General features: G+C 34.8%; 1 protein-coding gene across 2 annotated transcripts; it reads left to right on the plus strand.

The window, feature by feature from the left end:
- The first annotated feature begins 310 nt into the window (after window positions 1-310).
- LOC111518241 (uncharacterized) lies at window positions 311-19,707 on the plus strand. 2 transcript variants are annotated; one of them, XM_074177900.1, is made up of 6 exons: window positions 311-493; window positions 5,331-6,032; window positions 10,096-10,483; window positions 11,112-11,230; window positions 15,680-15,841; window positions 19,140-19,707. In XM_074177900.1, the coding sequence occupies exons 2-6, from the start codon at window positions 5,331-5,333 to the stop codon at window positions 19,476-19,478; spliced, it is 1,710 nt and encodes a 569-aa protein (XP_074034001.1). In that variant the 5' UTR covers window positions 311-493; the 3' UTR covers window positions 19,479-19,707. The 2 variants fall into 2 exon arrangements, 1 of the variants encoding a protein (XP_074034001.1); XR_012466051.1 differs by lacking the exons at window positions 311-493; window positions 5,331-6,032; window positions 10,096-10,483; window positions 11,112-11,230; window positions 15,680-15,841 and adding an exon at window positions 18,751-18,891 and having other exon boundaries at window positions 19,140-19,279.
- The last annotated feature ends 735 nt before the right edge of the window (window positions 19,708-20,442 follow it).

Here is a 20,442-nt window from a genome sequence, read left to right on the forward strand (position 1 = left end):
CAGTCCTCTCAAAAATCAACATAATTTTATCCCCGAGAGAGATATTTTTCTTAAGTTTCTTCTTGAGGTTAGTTAACACCCCATCAATTTCACTCGCCACCTTCCAAACGGTAATCAAAACTATTAATAATAATCGCCCGAAACACTTGTCTTACAAGAATAACATTAACACGTGTTTATTCGTGAAACCTGAAAGCTCCGAAGACGGAGCGAACCCTGCCGAGTGACTTTTTGTCACTAGATCGGTTTCTTATGGGGTTTAAAAATATAACACATCAAGATGTCATCTCATTTCTGTTACGGTATTTTGATGGTATCAGTTTAAAACAAATATAGTGCGGGAATTAGTTTCTGGAGGCATTTAGCGTTAGTAGCAATTATGTAAAAAAAGCTTGATGAAAAAATATTTTTTTTTATTTTTGCGTTTCATAAGTGAGTGATATTTGTTTTTTGTCGTTTAGGACGAAGAGGTGATTTGTTAACTAGAACGAAGGTAAGTGAAAATAACAATGTACCTTTTATTTAGTTTAAAAATATCAGTTGAGTCTTTTTTTTATTTGATTATCGTTCTTGAGTTCAAAAAAAAATGATGTGATGATTATTGGGTATTGAAATATTTATACAAAATATGTAATTAAAATATACACGAAAAAAATTCAACGTGGCATTAATATACTAGTAATAATAATAATAATAATAATAATAATTTATTCTCCTCTTGTTTTACATTTTTGTACATACATATGACACAGTGCAGAAGATAAGCGGGGACGGGGAATAAATGGGCAAATCCATAGAAGATCAAGTCTGTGCAGGACCGTCGCCATGGGGGGGTTGGGGGTAGCCTCCTCTCCCTGCTTTTTCGACTTGGGAAAAAGTTGGGAAATTTTTGGGCCGTGAAGATAGAAAAAAATTAATGGTAAAAAAATGAATAAAAATTTAAAAAATGAAAATGAGAGAAAAGAAAGGGAGAGGTAATAAGAAAAGGGAAAATCCCGGGAGAAGGTTGGGATTTCCCAACATGCATAACTTGGAGATCCAATTCTTTGAAATTCTGAGTTGTTTGAAAACTTCAAAAAAGTTTAATTTCTCCCAAGTAAACAGTCCTGAACAGTCCACAAATTTTGAAGTGACAATTTTAAAAAATTCCCAACTTCTTGGTGTTTATTCGACTTGGAAAAGTTGGGAAATTTCGGGCCGTGAACTAGAAAACAATAAGCACAATATTGTTTGAAGGTGATTGACAATGTTTCGTGATGAATTTCACTAGTTCGGACTTCCATTGTCTACTATATAAAATGATTTGAAATCCCTGAAACAAGTAAAAAAGAATAATTAAAAAAGAATAGTTGAAAATAACAATTATATTAAGCAACAATAAACCTGAAATGAAATGATAGTGAAATAACCTACAAGTAAAAATATAATAATTGAATAAATAAAAATTAAAGGAATGAAAAAAGAAAATAATAAAAAAAAATAAAAAGTGTAGAGATTCCAAGTCACGTTAGTTCACGACGTTTCGATTGTTGGTATCTACAATCGTCTTCGGGTGATGACTGGACTGATTCCTCCGAGAGATGACTATTTTATAGGCCGTTGAAATACTTTCACTTTCTCTACTTTCCATTTTCCGCTTCACTGATTCCGTGAGAGATGACCGTTTTGGCGGGAGTTGGTCATTTTTCGTTTGATGATGGGTTTCCATATGTTTCGTATATCTACGCTGGCCTGGCTGAATACGTTGTTGGACAACATGTATGCGGCTTCCTTAAATTTTCCCCTGAACCAATGTTCCTCTCTGTGCAAGATCTCAGCTTGGGACCACTCGACGTTGTGTTGATGGGTCCAAACATGGTCTGCTATTCCTGATTTGCTGGTTTCTCCTCGCTGTGTGTGCTTCTTGTGCTCGGCAATGCGAACATTCAATGGCCTCTTAGTTTCACCAATATAGGATTTTCCGCACTCACAGGGTATCCGGTAAATGCAATTCTTGGAATCGCAGTCCGCGGACTGCGATTCCAAGATTCCTTTAATTTTTTTTTATTCAATTATTATATTTTTACTTGTAGGTTATTTCACTATCATTTCATTTCAGGTTTATTGTTGCTTAATATAATTGTTATTTTCAACTATTCTTTTTTAATTATTCTTTTTTACTTGTTTCAGGGATTTCAAATCATTTTATATAGTAGACAATGGAAGTCCGAACTAGTGAAATTCAAGCACAATATTATTTAAGTGTTGTTTCCTTTCATTTGTATTGAATATTCCTATACATGATGGAGGACCAAGCACCTTAGTCCAAAGTAGAATATTTCCCATTATTATTTTTATAATTACCAACATTTATTTTTGTTTGTGCATACCCTAACGGGCATAAGCATTCAGCCAATTTTTGGATAGCTAAGTAAGAACATTAATATATTATAGTAGTAACTAATCCCTCGGCTTTCATTTTTTCGAAAGTTGGGAAATTTTGCTGGTGGGGTTGGGAAAATTTGGATTCGCTCCCCCCCCCCTGGTTTTTCTTTTCGCTACGGCCCTGAGTCTGTGCGTAGGGAATTAAAAGGGGGGGTTGAGTAAACTCAAAAAGATTAGCTAGTTATTGCAAAATATCAATAATGATCTTGAATTATAAATATCAATAATGAATGTTTCAATATAAATTCCACCATAATTATAAAATTGATTGAATAATTAATTTTTTCATGCTCCCGTTAATAACAAATAAAAAAACATTCGTGCCCTACTCGTTATTAACTGATTTAGAAATACAATTTTGTCAGTCTTTATGAAATTTATTCTTCAAGTGCATGAAATTGAAATTAGTTAATAAATAATTTAAAAATATTATTTGCTATGAAAATTGTGTATATTTTAATCTACATTTACTGACTCCTGAGACAGACCAATATAATAATAATAATATGTTTATTTATCAGCAATAGAAAGAGTTTTCAATACATCATATACAATTTCAGATAAAACGCAAAAAAAGAAAAACAATCAATTAAATGGAATGTCCTAGATATGGGTGATAAACATCGAGGGAACCCATTAAAACCCTAAGGTTGTGCATGGGAATTCTTTACTTATTGTGTTACCAAATAATCTTCAAACAGTATTTTGGTGTGAATATTTCCAATATTTACAATATTCTGGACCTGAAAAAAAGTAAATGACAATGAGAGGAGAATCGACAATCCAGTTCATTTCTATAGCGATGAAAGTAGGGAAATTTGGATAAGTTATTTGTTATCAATAATATTTAATAATAATAATAATAATAACTCTTACTCTTACGGTATTGACGAGACACCGGTGTTGCCCTACGCTCCGGGGGATATTGAATCCGTTGTGGGGAACGAGAAGTGCCGAATTTATTGGAACTATTCGTTCCCCACCCTCAGGCTCATACAAGCTAATAAGCCTGATGTAGTCCTTCTCGACCACCAGACCAAAACGATATTTGTCGTGGAGGTTTCAGCTCCTGGCGAGACGAATATCGTCAGAAAAGAGGAGGAAAAACGGATAAAATATAGAGATTTTCTCTTCGAACTCCGCAGACTCTATCCAGATCACTCTGTCAAGATGGTTGTTCTGATTATTGGAGTCCTTGGTGGAATGATGTCTTTTCTACTCTCGAATCTCAAAATCATACCGGCTTGCCGCACTAAGGCAGAAATCTTAGCCGATATAGAATTTGTTGCAGTCCGAGCATTGTATACTGTATATCCCGTTTTGGTCTTTGTCTTCTTCTTTTTCATAGTTGTTTATTTTTTGTATTATATTCGTGTTCGGCTTGTATGTGATGTTGATGTTCAGTGGTTTGAAGATGTTTGTTAGTTTTTTGGTTTGGTGTCCTACGTACGTAAATGCTGTCCATCGTTGTGTTGTTTTGTTTGTTGGGGTGGCTTGATCCTTGTTCTGTATTTTTTGTTTGATTCTGTTTTCTAGTTTATCTATTGTCTTTTGGGTGTATCCGTTTTCGTTCGCTATTTGGTATATGATTTTCCGTGCTTTGTTTCGGGCTTCATTGCTGAGTGGTATCCTTAACATTCTATATATGAATGCGTTATAGGCAGCCATTTAGTGTGATGGTGGATGGTTTGAACTTGCGGGTATGGTGGAGTTTGTTTGTGTAGGTTTCCTGTATATTGCCATTTGGTTATGTCCAGGTAGTTAAGTTTTGAGTTGTGTTCTTCCTCAATGCTGAAACATAGTTTTTGATTTATTTCGTTAATTTCTTTTTTTATTTGTTCTATTCTTATTCCATTGTTTTGTGATATGTACAGTCCATCGTCAACGTATCTGACCCATTCTCCTTTTTCATCATGTGTTTTTATTATTGTAAAGATTTTCTCATCTATGGTTTACAGGTATATTTCGGATATAATGCTAGATAGAGGGGATCCCATCGCTAGTCCATCTGTTTGTTTATAAATGTTCCCTTCAGATTCGAAATAATTTTGATTAAGTATTGTATTTAGACTGTGTTCCATTTGGTTAATGTAGGTTTTGTCTATGTTTTGGTACGTAGGACACCAAACTAAAAAACTAACAAACATCTCCAAACCACTGAACATCAACATCACATACAAGCCGAACACGAAGATAACACAAAAAATAAACAACTATGAAAAAGAAGAAGACAAAGACCAAAACGGGATATACAGTATATAATGCTCGGACTGTAACAAATTTTATATCGGCCAAACCAAGAAAAAACTGATCCAAAGGTACAATGAGCACAAAAAGGCATACATAAATCCAACAGTATATAAATCAAATCTTGCAACACACGCCATACAAAACAAACATAATTTCCCCCAACAGAGAACATAAAACTAATAAAACAAGTCAACAAGGGAAACCGCATGGACATTTGGGAAAACTTGAACATCCATAAATTTAACAGTTATAAATCACTTATCGAGGAACAAGTACAAATCAAAACACAACAGAAGATCTCACATTCAATATATTAAACAAAACCATACACATTCCTAGAGAAGATCTAACACGAAGAAGAGTACCTGATGCAGAACAAATACAGGCAAATTTACCTAAAGTACCTGAAATACCAGAGTTAAGACGCTCTGACCGTATAAAGAGACAGACAACAGGATGACCAGTTCAGTTTGAGGAGTGCCAGAAGATGACAGTACTACCAACTGTCGAAAGCGCTCGCAGATAATTAATAGAAGATATAAAGCTTCAAATCCTTTTTGTAGAATTTAATATTGAAATTAAAATAAAAAAAACGGTTTACTTTCTAGGTGTATTTTCTTGGCAGAGATCAACTAACTTTTGCATTTATATTCCAGATGCTCTTGAAGTCATACGAAATGACAGATCAACTCTACAATCCCCTCAATCACTTATCCCAGGCAGAACTGATGGAAAAGTTCAATTTAGCGTTCTACGAAGCTCAAAACCTCTCGAAAAATGATATTATTTCAACCTTCAACGAAACGCCAACCGAAGCCACCGATATAAACGAAGGCGATGAACCAAGCGACGATTATCTCATAGATTACTTGATTTCGAACTCTGAAGACACTCCGGCAAGCACGCCAAATAGCGAGGTGGACGTCAATTTCGATTTCAACGACTTCGTCGTTGATTTCGACCAGAACGTCAGTCAAAATGGTAGCCAAACAGATTTTTCGGAAAACAATTTCGATACGGAAACTTACACAACTGAAAATTCCTACTCTGAAGAGAACGTTTCATCTAATTTTTCGCAGTTCTTCATTCCACCGCCGTTCACTGCCGACAAAAATGAAGAAAGGCCCATAGAGAATGTCGACTTCATTAACATCGACATCTGCGATGAATTGAGTGGATCTTTAGATTTTGAGGACTTACCAACGGACCTTCAAGAGCTGGAAAGCAGTGACAATGGAGTAGGATTTGAGGACAGCAGCAGTTTACTTCCTCCTGTTGGTACCCTCACGAAAAATAATGTCGATTTCAATAATTTCCTGAGACAAGCACCTGGAGATCAAATTTCTTATCTGAATCAGGTATGTTTACCTTCAAAGTTCAATGTGCCTGTGTTGGTGAAATTATTGGTATGTCAGAATGTTTTCTTCTTTGATTAATTGTTCTCATTCTCAACTACTAGTCACAAGAGTTTCTCGTCGATTTCTTCAACTTTCTCTGTTACTTATTCATTTTTTACAGAAGCTTTTCAGCGATTTCTATATAAAAGTTTCTTCTAAGCTAGCTCGTGTTTCTTGATTTTATTCATTCCGGACTGAATGATTATTTCTTACTGTTTTTTTGTGTATACAGTGTTACAGTTAATATTTTTTTTGAAATGTCAAGTACTAAAAGGTCTACCTTGGAACAAAATTTGAAATGTTTATTAAAGTTTTAGAGCATACTACGATATTTTTTCTTAGTCGAAAATCGGGATTTTTTATTAGCGATTTTTTTATTGAAAAAATCACTACGCCACTGGATTCAGAGTGCCTCTAAATAGGTGTGACCAAAATTTCATGGAAAAATATTCATTATTAACAAAGTTATGACAACTCAAAAATTCGAAAACTCACGCAGCTAACAGTCACAATATATTATTTCTTTATGATTACAACAATAAAGTGCCGCCACATGAAAAAAAAACAAATAGCGTAAATATTTTTAATGAAAATAACGGAATTACATTCACACAATTCAACTAACAATGAAGCAAAAAAGTTTAATAAACGTAACTAATAACTAATTATTGAAATGTTTCGATTCAGTGCAACAATTAATTCTAACTAATATTCTAGTAGCCTCTACTGATCCACCACGTATTTCGATACATGTTTCGTAGCGCTTACGAATGTTTCTGATTACGTTCCTTAGTTCTTGAAGGCTAATATCTGCACATACCTGTCGAATTCTTGCACAAAGTTCATTTCTATCTCTTGAGCGGTTTTTGTAAACCTTTTGTGTGAGAAGTCCCCAGAGAAAAAAGTCCAAAACTGTTAGGTCTGGAGATCTGGGTGGCCACTCTATAAACGGGCTACCACGGCCTATCCATCGGTTTGGAAAATTTCGTTAAGCCATTGCCTCACAGCAATAATGAACTGAACACCCATCTAACTGGACAATTAAATTTGATCGTTCATTGATTGACAGCTCGTGAATAGCATCCCAAAACTATGTGTTTAAAAATTCTAGAAACCTCTGCGCATTAATGTTTTCCTCAAAAAAGAAAGGACCAATAATTCGTTCGTTCAATATCCCACATCAGACGTTAATTTTTTGGGAATACTGACTTTTACAGTTTATTACCCAGTTAGGATTATCCGCTGCCCAATAGCGACAGTTCTTTGATGACACTATTCCATTTGTAGTGAAAGTGGCTTCGTCGGTATATAAAATATTTTTTAGGAAATTTCTATTGTTTAAATATTCCCCTTGGGCCCATAAACAATATTCCAGGCGTCTTGCTTCGTCGCCTTCTTGAAGTGTGTGTAAAAATTTTGGCTTGAAAGGTTTAATATTCTTCGCCTTGAGACATCTCCGAATAGTTTCTCGTGGAATATTCAAATCTAAAGTGGCATTCCTTATACTGGCATTAGGATTATTTCCGAAATAATCTAAAATGATTTGGTCATTCCTGTCATTCCTGTTTCGTCTTTGTACAGGATTACTTTTTAACATCATTTTTGATACTGCACCAGTTTCATTGAATATTTTATTTATTTTATTTACCGTACCTCAGCTAATACGAGGACGATCTGGGTGTCTCTCATTAAATACTCTACAAACCTCTCTAGCACTTCTAACGTCATCTCCCGAAAGGCGTACAATTTCAATTTTCTCTCTTACGCTCAATCTTGCAGCCATGACACAAAATAATTCGAAGAACTGTAAGGTGAATATTGTTGACAATAGTACACTTGAATCTTTCACAAGTGTCAAACTGTAATATCATTTCCATGGCAACTAAGATTTAAATTGAAATATTAGGTCTTAGTTTTAGTTAATTTGCCTGAAAACTTGAATGTAATTCCGTTATTTTAATTAAAAATATATATTTAAGCTATTTGTTTTTTTTTCATCTGGCGGCACTTTATTGTTGAAATCATAAAAAAAATATTCTCATGGCTATATCTGTTGATATAGGGTGTTTTTTGTGACTGTTAGCTGTGTGAGTTTTCGAATTTTTGAGTTGTCATAACTTTGTTAATAATGAATATTTTTTCATGAAATTTTGGTCACACCTATTTAGAGGCACTTTGAATCCAGTGACGTAGTGATTTTTTCAATTAAAAAATCGCTAATAAAAAATCCCGATTTTCGACTAAGAAAAAATATCGTAGTATGCCCTGAAACTATAATAAACATTTCAAATTTTGTCCCAAGGTAGACCTTTTAGTACTTGACATTTCAAAAAAAAATTATTAAAATCGGTTCACACCTTCAAAATTTAGGGGGGTGTTTCCATTAAAAATGGGTCACACTGTATAAGCTACAAATTGAAAAAAGTGATTGAAAAAAAATAACAATAAAAATAAAAACAACAATAAAATAATAATTGAATTAATTAAATATTTATACTAAGCTTGCTTCAGTGGTCGACGTTTTAAAAAAAACAACCTTTTTCATTTTCGAAATCTGAATTTCACTATAAAACTTTCGCCTCGAATTGTGATATTTAATTAATATTCTGTAACGTATAAAAACAGTTAAGCTTTATTTATGAATTGGGTATTATCAATCTATATCGGCCTGATTTTTTTTCAATCATAAAATTCATTTCAATAAATTATATTTACTTTACTTTCAATTCTCTGGGGGGCACGTGCCCCTGTGCCACCCATTAGATCTGCCACTGCATATAATGGATGTTTTTGAGAAGTCAGTTGAAATACACGTAATATCTGCTGAAGGAATATATGCGGATTCTTGAGTTTTCAAATTTTTTCACGAGTCTTCTTGTTGGTAATTTTTGTTTCATTCCATTCTGTATGGTGATCTCCAGATAATTTTAGATTTTAGAATATGCTTGGTATCCCCGATCTTGACATCTGCCTTCGCGATGTTCATTTTTTCTCGTCTTGAGGTTTCACCTATATAAATTTTTCCACTAGAACAAGGTTTATTGGAAATACCTACAATTTTTCGTTCTTTCAACCGTATTTTTGGGTTTGGTTTGTGTCAAAAGAAATTTCAATGTGCTGGTAGTTCTAAAAGTTGTTCTTAAATTATATCTATTTCTCAGACAAACCGGTAACATAGGGTATGACATTTGTTTTGAGGTATGCATGTGTATTGTTGCTGGATTTGTGGGATTTGCCTGCGTTGTATATTGCTTTTACCAACTTCATTGATAGTTCTACTCACAAACTGCTCCGGATCAGTATCATTTATTTATCTTGGTATTCTTGTTTTACTTGGTATCTAATATTTTGGCCATAATATATCCAACAAGCTCAAATATCCTTTCACTATACCTTGACAGACTTTTTGCTAATCTAATATATACAATTCTCATGTCACAGTGTTAGTTGCTATACTCCTCGGAAACTGCTTAACCGATTTTCATGAAAATTCATATGTATATTTGGTAAGTTTGAGAATGGGTTTTTATAGATATTTCATACCCCTAAGTAATAAGGGATAAGGTTGGATCGCTCCGTAATTTAAATACGCCACGGCTGTGCAACAGCACACGATTAGTCTTTGAAAAAATCAATGAAAAACCTTGTCGAAGTCAGTATTTTGAATGTCAAGTACCGAGGTGAAAATGTGTTGTTACCACAAATCCCTTTTAAACCAACAGATGTACCAATTCATTTTGAAACGTGTTCAATTTCTAAACAGATTGGCATTTGTAATGACTATTATTAAGTCCAAAGTTTGTTTGTGTTAGCTAAACATGGACCAACAAAAAATATAGTATACACTATACCATTAAAGGGTTAATATCATTTGTGTTATTGTTCTGACACATACTTACATTGAGTTATTTATTATTTTCTACCCTAGAAATAGTTTATGTGGCAATACAAAGTTTGCCGGGTCAGCTAGTTATTATATAAATTTGTCGAGAGAAGAAACTCTCTACCTTCCAAATTATTTCAGGGCCCATCTATCAAAAGCGATTTCGGTCACTTGATCGGCATCAAGTGCCCAAACAACAACTTCATCTCCACCAACAACCTCCTAGAAGAGAGATCCAATACAACAGAGAATCTGTTCAATATCCACGAGGATAACCAGATGGTTTTAACTCAAAGCGAAGCCCTACTCAATGATGATCCTCTTCTAAGTTCGAGCAGTAATGTAATGTTCCCGACGAGGAAGAAGAGGGATTTGGCCATGAACAGAGTTGACGTCGATTTTGGAGGTGAATTTGAAGAGGTCACTTCGAGTAGCTTTCAGTGCAAGTGGGAAACCTGCTACAAGACGTACGATTCACAGAATAGCCTGGTGAAACACATCGAAAAAAGCCATGTGGAGCTGAAAAGAGGTAAAAACTGAGATTATGGACTGTACTTGTTTTAAATAATGTAGATCGATAGCTACCTTTTGTCATTGTCAACATTTCAAGTGTTTTTGAGCAGGTAATTCCATTTTTTACACAAAATTCGATGCAAATTATTTGATCCATTTTATTCGATAGCAGAAAATCGCAAAACTCGCGAAATACTTCTAACTTGCATGCATGTCACCAACAAACCATACATGCGTGTGTACCAACATACGAAAATCAAATCAAAAAATCTCCGAGAAATTTGATCAATCACTTTATTTTTTGTACAAAACCCGTTTATAAAAAAAAATTGGACCAGAAAATACATAGGTTCCCTTCTGAAGATCATTATTTTTATATTTCTCCATCTCCTCTTGCATTTTGTTATACATCATCATCAAAATTTATATATTTTTCAATGTACTTTTTCTATTTGGATTGCTCCTATCACTTTTTGGTTTTAGTTTGCTGATGATGTTAGGGTTTCTCTCAACTAAATCCTACTCAGCTCTTAGCTGTTACTTCAGTCATGAATTTGCGGGACAATATTCCACATTTCGTATATTTGAAACATGTTTGTTAATATCATTTCTGTAATCGAACTTATGTTTGTATCGTTTTTCAGGTGAGGAATTCACGTGTTTCTGGGATGATTGCCCGAGAAAAACAAAACCCTTCAATGCTCGATACAAGCTTCTGATTCACATGCGAGTACACAGCGGCGAAAAACCCAACAAATGTCCGGTAAGTGAGGTTAGGTTATACCATGAATGAAGGTGTGCTCAATTAATTGTTTAATACGCTTCTGGCTGGCGGAATAAAAAGTTACTGTCAATAATCATCATAAATATATAATATCACAACCATGTTTATCGTTAAAAAAAATTAGGACGGTAATATTTGGTAAACAGCAATCACAACAATCTGGAGGACGTTAAATCTTTTATTAAAATGTTTCAAACAGGCATAATAACCTGCAGACAACGAAAAAAAACCCGAAAAGTAGCTTCCACACAATTATTGTTATCATTTTGTTGACTATTTCTATCATTCGGATGCTAATGAAAGAAATTTATCAGTTTATTTCGAAAGTGAGGTTTGAATGTTGTATTAATAAAACTTACCTAATTTACAGTTGTTTTTAGGAATTATTGGTATGATTCCTGGAACTGAATTTCAGCTATTTAAGTTCCATAAATGTAACCCAAAACCTCTGAACTTTCAGTGAATTATGTCATCTGCATGAAATGAATGACAAAATAGCTCCAATTAAATATGTTGCCCGATTCTTCAAAGCAGCATTTGGCGATGAATAAAAAGTCATTTCCGCGATTTTTTGCCCACGTAGCTAAATTACCCATTACGGAGCGGTATCAAATTTTAAAGTTCATTGACAAACAAAAAAAAACCTCAAACTTGTCTAACACAGCAACTAACACGTGTTGCTGTTATTTCAAGGCATTTCTCAACATCTTTCTTGTTTTGCTTACCAACAGCCACCTGGGGCAACTTAAAAGATATTATGCCACGAAAAATAATAAACACAAAACGCGCACCATACCACACATGATAATTACAAAATATTTATTTTTATTCTCAGTAGACTGTGAAAAAGTGACACTGCATTTAATCGGGTACACTCTGTTTTTTAACCCACGAGCAGATTCGGTTTCAGATGTTTACACGTCCTAGATACTCCTCTGATCATTCAGAAAGCCAAATATGCCATGAAAATATTAATGTCACGAAGTCAATTTCATATGCAGCTTTCATAAACCATAAGTTGTAATAGAAGAAAAGGCACAGTAAATTGTCTTTTCATTATGTACAGTAGTAGATGTAACCCTTTACCCATTATGATACCTGATACAATTTTTGTTTTTGAAGACAAGAGGTGTTTTCTGGCGTTTAATCGTATTTAAGCGTGAATTCAAAAGTGATTCGTAGTTACGTCATTAATAATAAGATTCGCCAGAATGGAATGATGCAATTACTTTCTTTAGTACGATTAATATTTTTAACAAGGTATAAATCATGAAATTATAAAACGACAAAAATTAATTGGCGCTCCAGGGCGACTTCATTGATTTCAGTGGTGCATTTGCTTTTTCAGCTGCAGGAAAACCCGGAAAAACCTGTAGCACCACATCATCTGAAGATCTTGATCTAACAATGTCCTCTCTCTTATAAAACAAAATGTAGGGTGTCTCCAGAGGCTCCAATTGGTGTCAGATGTCAAAATCAACAATAAAAACAAACTTTTCAATTTTCTCTAACCTCAAGTAGAATCTGATTTGTGCAAGTAATAAATATCCAGCTTTATTTTGTACATCCTTACAACGTATTTGATGAAAAGTTTTCAGGACTTTATAAACTATAACAATCAAAATAAAGCAGAAACTGACAACTGACTTAACGTAATGTCAAATTCCGTTACAAAACCAACCTCACGCTAATTTTGAATGATGATGAATAATTTTCACTAATTTTCGTTGTGCTAATTTCGAAGTGTAGCATCTATCTTTCAAGGTGGAACAAGTTATAAAAACGATTTTCAATTTTACGAAAGTTCGTAAAAAGCCAAAAGAAGCAAGTCTGGCTATAATACCAACTATTATAGAATACTATGAAATAAGTAGTACCGAACTAGTGGAAGCATATAAATTATTTGCAAAGAGAATGGACTTGAATGTGAGAAACAAAAAACCTCTAGTTCATCGTCTTATCGACTCCGACTCTTTCCACTTTTGCGCGGAACCATCCGCGCAAGACCGAACTCCAGGGCAAAGGATTTGAGATCCTTTCCGTAGCCCGCCTGAGTAAAGCCGATACCGTTCGTGCTTGTTTTGGTCCCAAGGAGCCAAAACAAAATATATGAGATCACCGAAATTCAAAACGTGCGTGTAAGCGCCGAAACACAGAAGCCGAGAAACCGAGCAGGGCAATGTTACAGATGCCAAAGGTTCGGTCACACGCAACGCAACTGTAAAGCAGTTCCAGCCTGCGTCAGATGTGCCGGACGGCACATGACCAAGGAATGCAAAAGACCTAAAAACTCGCCCTTGCGATGCTTTAACTGCAAGGGAGAACACCCAGCGAGCTTCCCAATAAAAGGACCTCAGATAGACCGAACGGAAACAGATAGACAACAAACCCAAGGCCTATCGGAAGAAACACAATCAGGAGCGACGTCTCGTACGCGAGGGCCGTCTCATCGTCAGAGAACACCTGCAGCTCTCCCGAAGGTCTCTCAACGGCCTTAGGGCAGCTGCAGGCGCTTCTAGTGAAGTTTCCGGTACTGCAATCCATGCTTGCCGGAAAATAAAACAAGAAATAGTGCCTAAACGGTCGCAAAGCCAAAGAAGTAGGCTACGACTTCCATACACAGGGCCAAGAGCCAAAAGAAGCCGACAGAGGACCATGTAATCCCCTGCCGCCCCGACACAGGAACTCAAGAGAAACTCAAACAGCCGAAAGGATAAGGGGCCATAGGCCCATAAATCTGACTGAAATAAGATAACGAGTACACAGACCAATACGTTTTGAATACATGATCGCCAGAAAACGCCTAAGTATAATGTTTTAAGCATTTATACTTGTGGCGATGACGTTTTAATTTCCACGCATTGGTCAAAGACAAAACTGGTTTAAGTTTGACGATAGTCGTTCTGGCGATGTATTGAATTTATTGAAGCCCCTGGAGACACCCTACATTTTGTTTTATGAAAGAGAGGACATTAGCAGATCATGATTTTTCTGCAGCTAAAAAAGCAAATGCGCTACTGGAATCAATGAAGTCGCCCCGGAGCGCCAATTAATTTTTGATGTTGTTTCATAATTTCATAATTTGTATTACTTTCTTCTTTACTATTTCAATATATGTTTCCACTTTCGACCAGTTGAGATACCTAATTATAAGTTTCACTCAAATCTCTACAAAATGTACAAGCTATCATTGTTTTTCCCATTTTGACGAAAACTAAGATTTTATTAATAACCATATATGAAGAGAATGTTCAAATTTGGCGTACATTATATTAGCGACTTTTTTAATTTTTTCATGTATAGTCGTCTCGAACATATGTTTCAGTTTCAGCTGTTTAACATGTTTAGTTTGTTGGTGAGATGCATAAAAGTTAGGAGTGGTTTGCGTGTCCGGAGATTTTCTGTTATCGATAAAAATGAATCAAATAATTTGCATCAAATTTTATCCCAAATGGGAATCAAATGCTAGAAAACACTCGAAATGTTGACAGTGGCATAAGGTGATTGTACTATGAATCAGAAAAATGTTCAAAAGTGATAGAAGTTTTTCACAGAAGCGAATACTCAATACCTAGCGAGTTCTTCATCTTCTCGTTGATAATTTTCCACTCAATTGATTATATCGGGAACCCAGACCCTTTTCAACATCTACCCCATTGATATAATGTTTATTTTGTCATTCTCCTTAGTCACCGGATTCTTTATAGATGTGCAATCTTTTAATTTATTACTAGAATCAATCAACGTTCGTGTCAAAACTATTGTTGGTCAGCCCCCCGTGGGTTGACCGATAATTGACTACACTGAATAATTAAACTTAACTTTATTTCACTTTAAATACACAAATACTCCAACTAAATCTTCAACTATTATTTGAACGTCTATCGCCTTACTAGATCACTTCGCGTACTGCACTGTAACGTCCACTTTACTGTCTCGATATCCTCGTGGCTAGCCTTTAAATATCGTAATCGAATGTCATAGAAATTTCGCCAAAGTTCTGTCGAAGTCGGTAGCATTATTCTCGCTGCTTCTCGAGTGGCGGGGAATCATCGTACATTCGCGCGCTCTTAGCTACTTCACCTTCAGTTTCTGGTTACCAGTGGCGACCGGCATTATTTTCTTTCGTGCATGATTTACATCACTATTTTTTGGGTTTCTTTACTGTGGTTTTCAGGTTTTTATACCTAACGGTTCGTCTACTACTGCGGTAGACATCAAAGGCGATGTGATAACGAACGAAATGCTCGGGTTGTTGCCTCATCGCCCTTGATAATATCTGCCGCAGTGGTAGACGAATGTTAGGCATAAATATCTGCAGAACACTGCTGAAAAAGCCCGGAAAATAACTTTGACACAGTTACCTCCGACTCAGAAAGTTTACACGACGTTAATCGAATTGAATACAACTGCATTTTTTATTTTCAGTTCAAGGGATGCAACAAGGCTTTTTCTAGACTCGAGAACTTGAAAATTCATCAAAGAAGCCATACGGGAGAGCGCCCATACCTATGTCAATTTTCCAGCTGCACAAAAAGTTTTTCTAATAGTTCCGACAGAGCCAAACATCAAAGGACACATTTTGATACGGTATGATTTGATTTTTTTTAACATCTAGGTTGAAATCGATGAGACAGTTTTCGTTATCATAGCATGAATGCTAAGAAACTAATATTGCAATCGTCAGTATATAGGTATAATATGAAAGTATGCCGTGTATCCACTTTTCATTGAAATACTAATGAAATATAAGCAAAAAATTCATTGAAACACATCTTAACCCGTTAACGCACATTTTTCAAATGTGTAAAAACGTGGTTTCATTTTGGCTAGGAAGTAACAACACATATTTCATTTGAGTCATGGAAAAAACTTACATGTTCCGAGAAACTTCTTTGGTATTATTTTTGAAAACATTCCATTCACAGAGGCGCTAAGATCACACCATGTTTACATTTGTAAATGATTCCTGTTCTATCTATATAATTAATTCTTAATTAAAGGTGATTCATTAGCAACGTCGCACTTGAAGTGATCAAAGTGACTTGAGGCCTACCAAAATAATATTTTTATGTATTTAAACACATAGGTAATTACGTAAAAATTGTTATAGTAGGTGGCGCTACCTGGTGTCAATGGTGAAACTGATTACATTTTCTTATTATGCCTAATACAGAAAAATTTACAAAATAATCATTATGTTTCTTTTATATAGAAAGAAAACTACAAAGCAAAGAAATAATTACCTATGTTATGCTTATGAAGTTTCAGAATCCATTGACTCGTCCGAAGAGGAATCCCCAGTCACACTTAAATCTATTATTATTTGGTCAAAAACAGTGTCTACCATCCCGTCCAATCTTCACATTTTCTCTTTTTCCTTGATCACATGGGCTACAGCATTAGCCCAATCTTCTTTCATCTGTTCCATTGCGAGTTCTAATAAACGTTGTTCATCAGAAATTTTATATGTCACGTTTTCACGAGCTACGTAACCCTTAATCTGAGCCCAGATTAATTCTATCGGGTTTAACACGCAATGGTAAGGAGGAAGTCTCAATGGTGATGCCTTCCACACGAGCTATTGTATCCACCACATGCTGGCGATATCTGTTTAATGACACTCATAAGCTCAGCCTTAGTCATGTCTTCGGAAAATGCAACTCTGCATGTCTGCTTTTCTGGTGGTAATAGTTGGCAGCTGTTCTACTAATCGGCGTTATACATTACTATTACCGAATTTGGCTCGACTCGTGAAAGAAGGGATTCAAACCATCCTTCAAAGCGTTGGGCGTCCATGTCTTCGTGATAATCCCCCGTTTTTTTGATAAAAAAATTAGAGCACTATCGTCTAAAAAGCCACTCTCACTACCTATATGGGCGACAATTAGTCGTTGTCCTTTACCCGTTGGTCCGCGTAACCCTGTTGATGAACCGTCCACAAATCCTTGACGATAACTAGTTACAGTAGTATCTTGCCAGATCTTAGATAACGTGTGACCAGCATTCACCCACGTTTCGTCCAGATAATGAATCTTTTTGTGATCATAACGCATTTCTCTAATAGAGCGAAGATATCTCCGTCGCCATGAGACTATATGTTCTCTTTCTATTAAGACAGATTTACGGGATCGTTTGGCATATATAAATTTTAAATCTTCTTTTATTATTTTCCTTAACTTCTCTTTGCTTATTTTTGGAATGAAATCATTATTCATTACCTTTGTCCTAATGGATTCGAGAGTTGGCGCTTTATTCTCAAAAAAGAAAGAACCATTCATTCTTTGTAGCGTACAAAATTTTTCTGGTACTCGTCCAATTCTTTTTTTTTCTACCACGACAATGTACTTTTGGAGCTTGCACAATCCCAGTCATCGACACGGATATTCCCGTTGAAAATGAACACTGGGCTACAGCTTCCACTTTACGGAGTGTATTTTTAAAATTTTCGTACACTCTACAGACAATCTGTTTTTCTTCGAACGACATAAACTTCCGCTTTCTTTGTATATTACTTGGACCTGCTACGGCGTCCATCTTAATACTATAAAAATAATAAAATTCAATCATATTATTCAGCTATTTGTCAGTTGTTTACTTACCTCAAATACTATTTTAAAGTCGATGTATTTATCTCACACTTTATTGTGAGATTTTCACTAGAACAGATTAACAAATCCGCAACTTGTGTTTCGCTGCACAGCAGCTTTTTCAAGCATGTTCACTAACAAACTGAATACTACATACATTGTAATTTATATATACTTTTTGAAATATTACTATCTACCTAGAAACTATTAATATTCTAGGAACTAATTAATGACAGTTATACCTGTGTTTAACGAACATTTATACCTGAGTTTAAAGACTAGGTCAACTAATTATTTCACAATAAAGTGTGAATGTGATGAAAATCTATGATAATATATTTTGAAAAACAAGTATCGGCCAACTCTATTTTATATTTTAAAGTTAATAAATATAACAGTCTATTTAATAAATATAATAAAATATATTTAGTAAATACAAAACAAAGTCACCTTCACAAGAAACAGAACACACAACGCCTATGCAGATAAGGACGCTTGATAATGAAGAAATCGAATGACTAGTTATGGCATTTTAAGGACGCAAATATAATACCGATATTTCAAAGTATTTAACGAACTGGTTCACCTATTCGCTCGTACATCCTATTGATATGCAGAAGCTATCTTGCTTTTCAATTATTCGCAATGGCGATGCATAGACAATAAAAATGACCCCGGTAAGAATTTAGTTCTAGCATTTAACATTGTTGCCGTTAGCTCTCAGTTCAATTTGTATATGAGTTACCTTCAATTGAAAGTTGTTATAGTATATCAGCATATGTACAAAGTTGTATCAATCTCATTCATACTGTCCAAGAGATTTTGACAAAATAAAAGCGAATCGGCTCAAGCACCAAAGTATTTACATCCGTCTTGCTGTCAAATAATTCAAACACGCACAAAAGTATACCCAAAATGCACTTTTTGTCTGATAGATGGCAGTAAAACGCAACTTACTTTAGAGTGGTATATCAAATATCAGTAAAACCACTTCGCAGCATGTGTATATGTGTATAAATTTTTACCGAGAAACCAGTTGACTAGAAATGGGTAAATGAGTTTTATTTGTGAAGTATTTATTGTGTCTGCTCTTTTGAGATATCTAGTCGAATATATCCTAAAATTAATTATCTGATTCGATGGTCTGAATTATAGTTATATAGTATAAAATGGTTTTGAATTATGAGTGATATTTCATTTCTGCTCAAGGCAGCTTTGTATAACGAAACATGTGTCGTAGTTTTTTAAACCGTTCGTTGTGAAAATCACAGTTCTTTTCATGTTTTTTCTTCTTTCAGAAACCATATGCGTGCCAAGTGACAGGTTGTTTGAAAAAATATACCGACCCCAGTAGCTTGAGGAAACATGTGAAAAACCACACTTTCGAGGAGCAGCTGCAGATCAAGAGAAAATCCTGCGAGGAAGGTACTAACTTCATAGCCCAATCTTTGGCCAAGAAATATCTCGATCCCAGTAGACAGAAGGCAATCAAAGGACTGAATTACGAGTCGAATTTTGATCACAGCTATTCGAACAATTTCCTCGTTGAAAGGAAATACGAATCAGTGAATGTCAAGCAAGATTTGAAGAATAAATTGTTGTCTGATAAGGAGAAATTAAGGAAATTGTGTTGTTGAGGAATTTTGTGTAATTATTTTTGTAATTATAGATTTCTTGTATAGGGACCAAACTGAATGTGATATCATAATTATAAGGTACCTACATATTCCAATTATCTTGGGGTATTGCAGTATGTATTTTTCAAAGTAATGTGTATATATAGTTTTATATTGCTCAAAATAGAGATTTTTTATATCTACACTAAGATTTACAGATCTGAAGCTAATAATAAAACGAATGTCAAAACTTAAATTTTTTATTTATGGTCTTTGACATGGTTGATGACTCCATTTTTCAAAACATTTGAGGTATGCTCTACTCTAAGGTCTCAGTTGGAAACTATGAAGGACAAATTCCAGATAGCAACTTCTTATAAAATTTCAATGAGTTAAGCTTATACAGTTAGCGGTGATTCTACACGCTGTCACCTTCACTTTGCAAGTTCACAAAAGTTTCATGTACTTCACTTCTGTTTGATGCAGAAGATGTTAATGTTAGCAATGCTTTACTTCTCAGAGTAATATTGTCTTTTGTTACTCTGAGCTTTACCTATACAAAGACTCTCACTTTCATATGCTTTGTTAATTGCATATATTTACCATTTGTATTGTAATACTTCATTCTGTTTCATATAGATGGCAGCACGAGATATAATGATTGGAAGCTCATTCGTTATTTATTTGAAAAAATGTTTGAGTGTACTTACGTATTTTGATGCTTAGATTACGAATCCGAAAGAAAAGAAGGGCGCTCTTCCTTATTTACAAAGTTACGGCCCTTCAAAGTTCAGAAAAAGGCAACTTTTCAGCCTTCTTTTTCACACGAGAAACTATTTAAAAACACAAGCATTTATTCACTAGGTCACCTTTATACCTTATTCACCCTTAACTGACACTTTTCAATTCAATAATCAACATTTTTCGTATAAGAAACTGAATTTAAAAAACGAATGCTTCTTATGGTGACATTCTTCTATTTCTA

Source organism: Leptinotarsa decemlineata, unplaced genomic scaffold (genome assembly GCF_025532065.1).
Source record: "Leptinotarsa decemlineata unplaced genomic scaffold, Ldec_3_MD MMD2_P_RNA_scaffold_1, whole genome shotgun sequence".
Classification (NCBI taxonomy): domain Eukaryota; kingdom Metazoa; phylum Arthropoda; class Insecta; order Coleoptera; family Chrysomelidae; genus Leptinotarsa; species Leptinotarsa decemlineata.

What these genes read in the sequence shown, in the direction of transcription:
- LOC111518241 (XM_074177900.1), top strand. Translation starts at nt 5,331, where the DNA reads ATGCTCTTGAAGTCATACGAAATGACAGATCAACTCTACAATCCCCTC. An exon ending in CCATGTGGAGCTGAAAAGAG is followed by an intron (nt 10,484 to 11,111) that starts GTAAAAACTGAG and finishes ATCGTTTTTCAG; the next exon opens with GTGAGGAATTCACGTGTTTC. An exon ending in AAAGGACACATTTTGATACG is followed by an intron (nt 15,842 to 19,139) that starts GTATGATTTGAT and finishes TTCTTCTTTCAG; the next exon opens with AAACCATATGCGTGCCAAGT.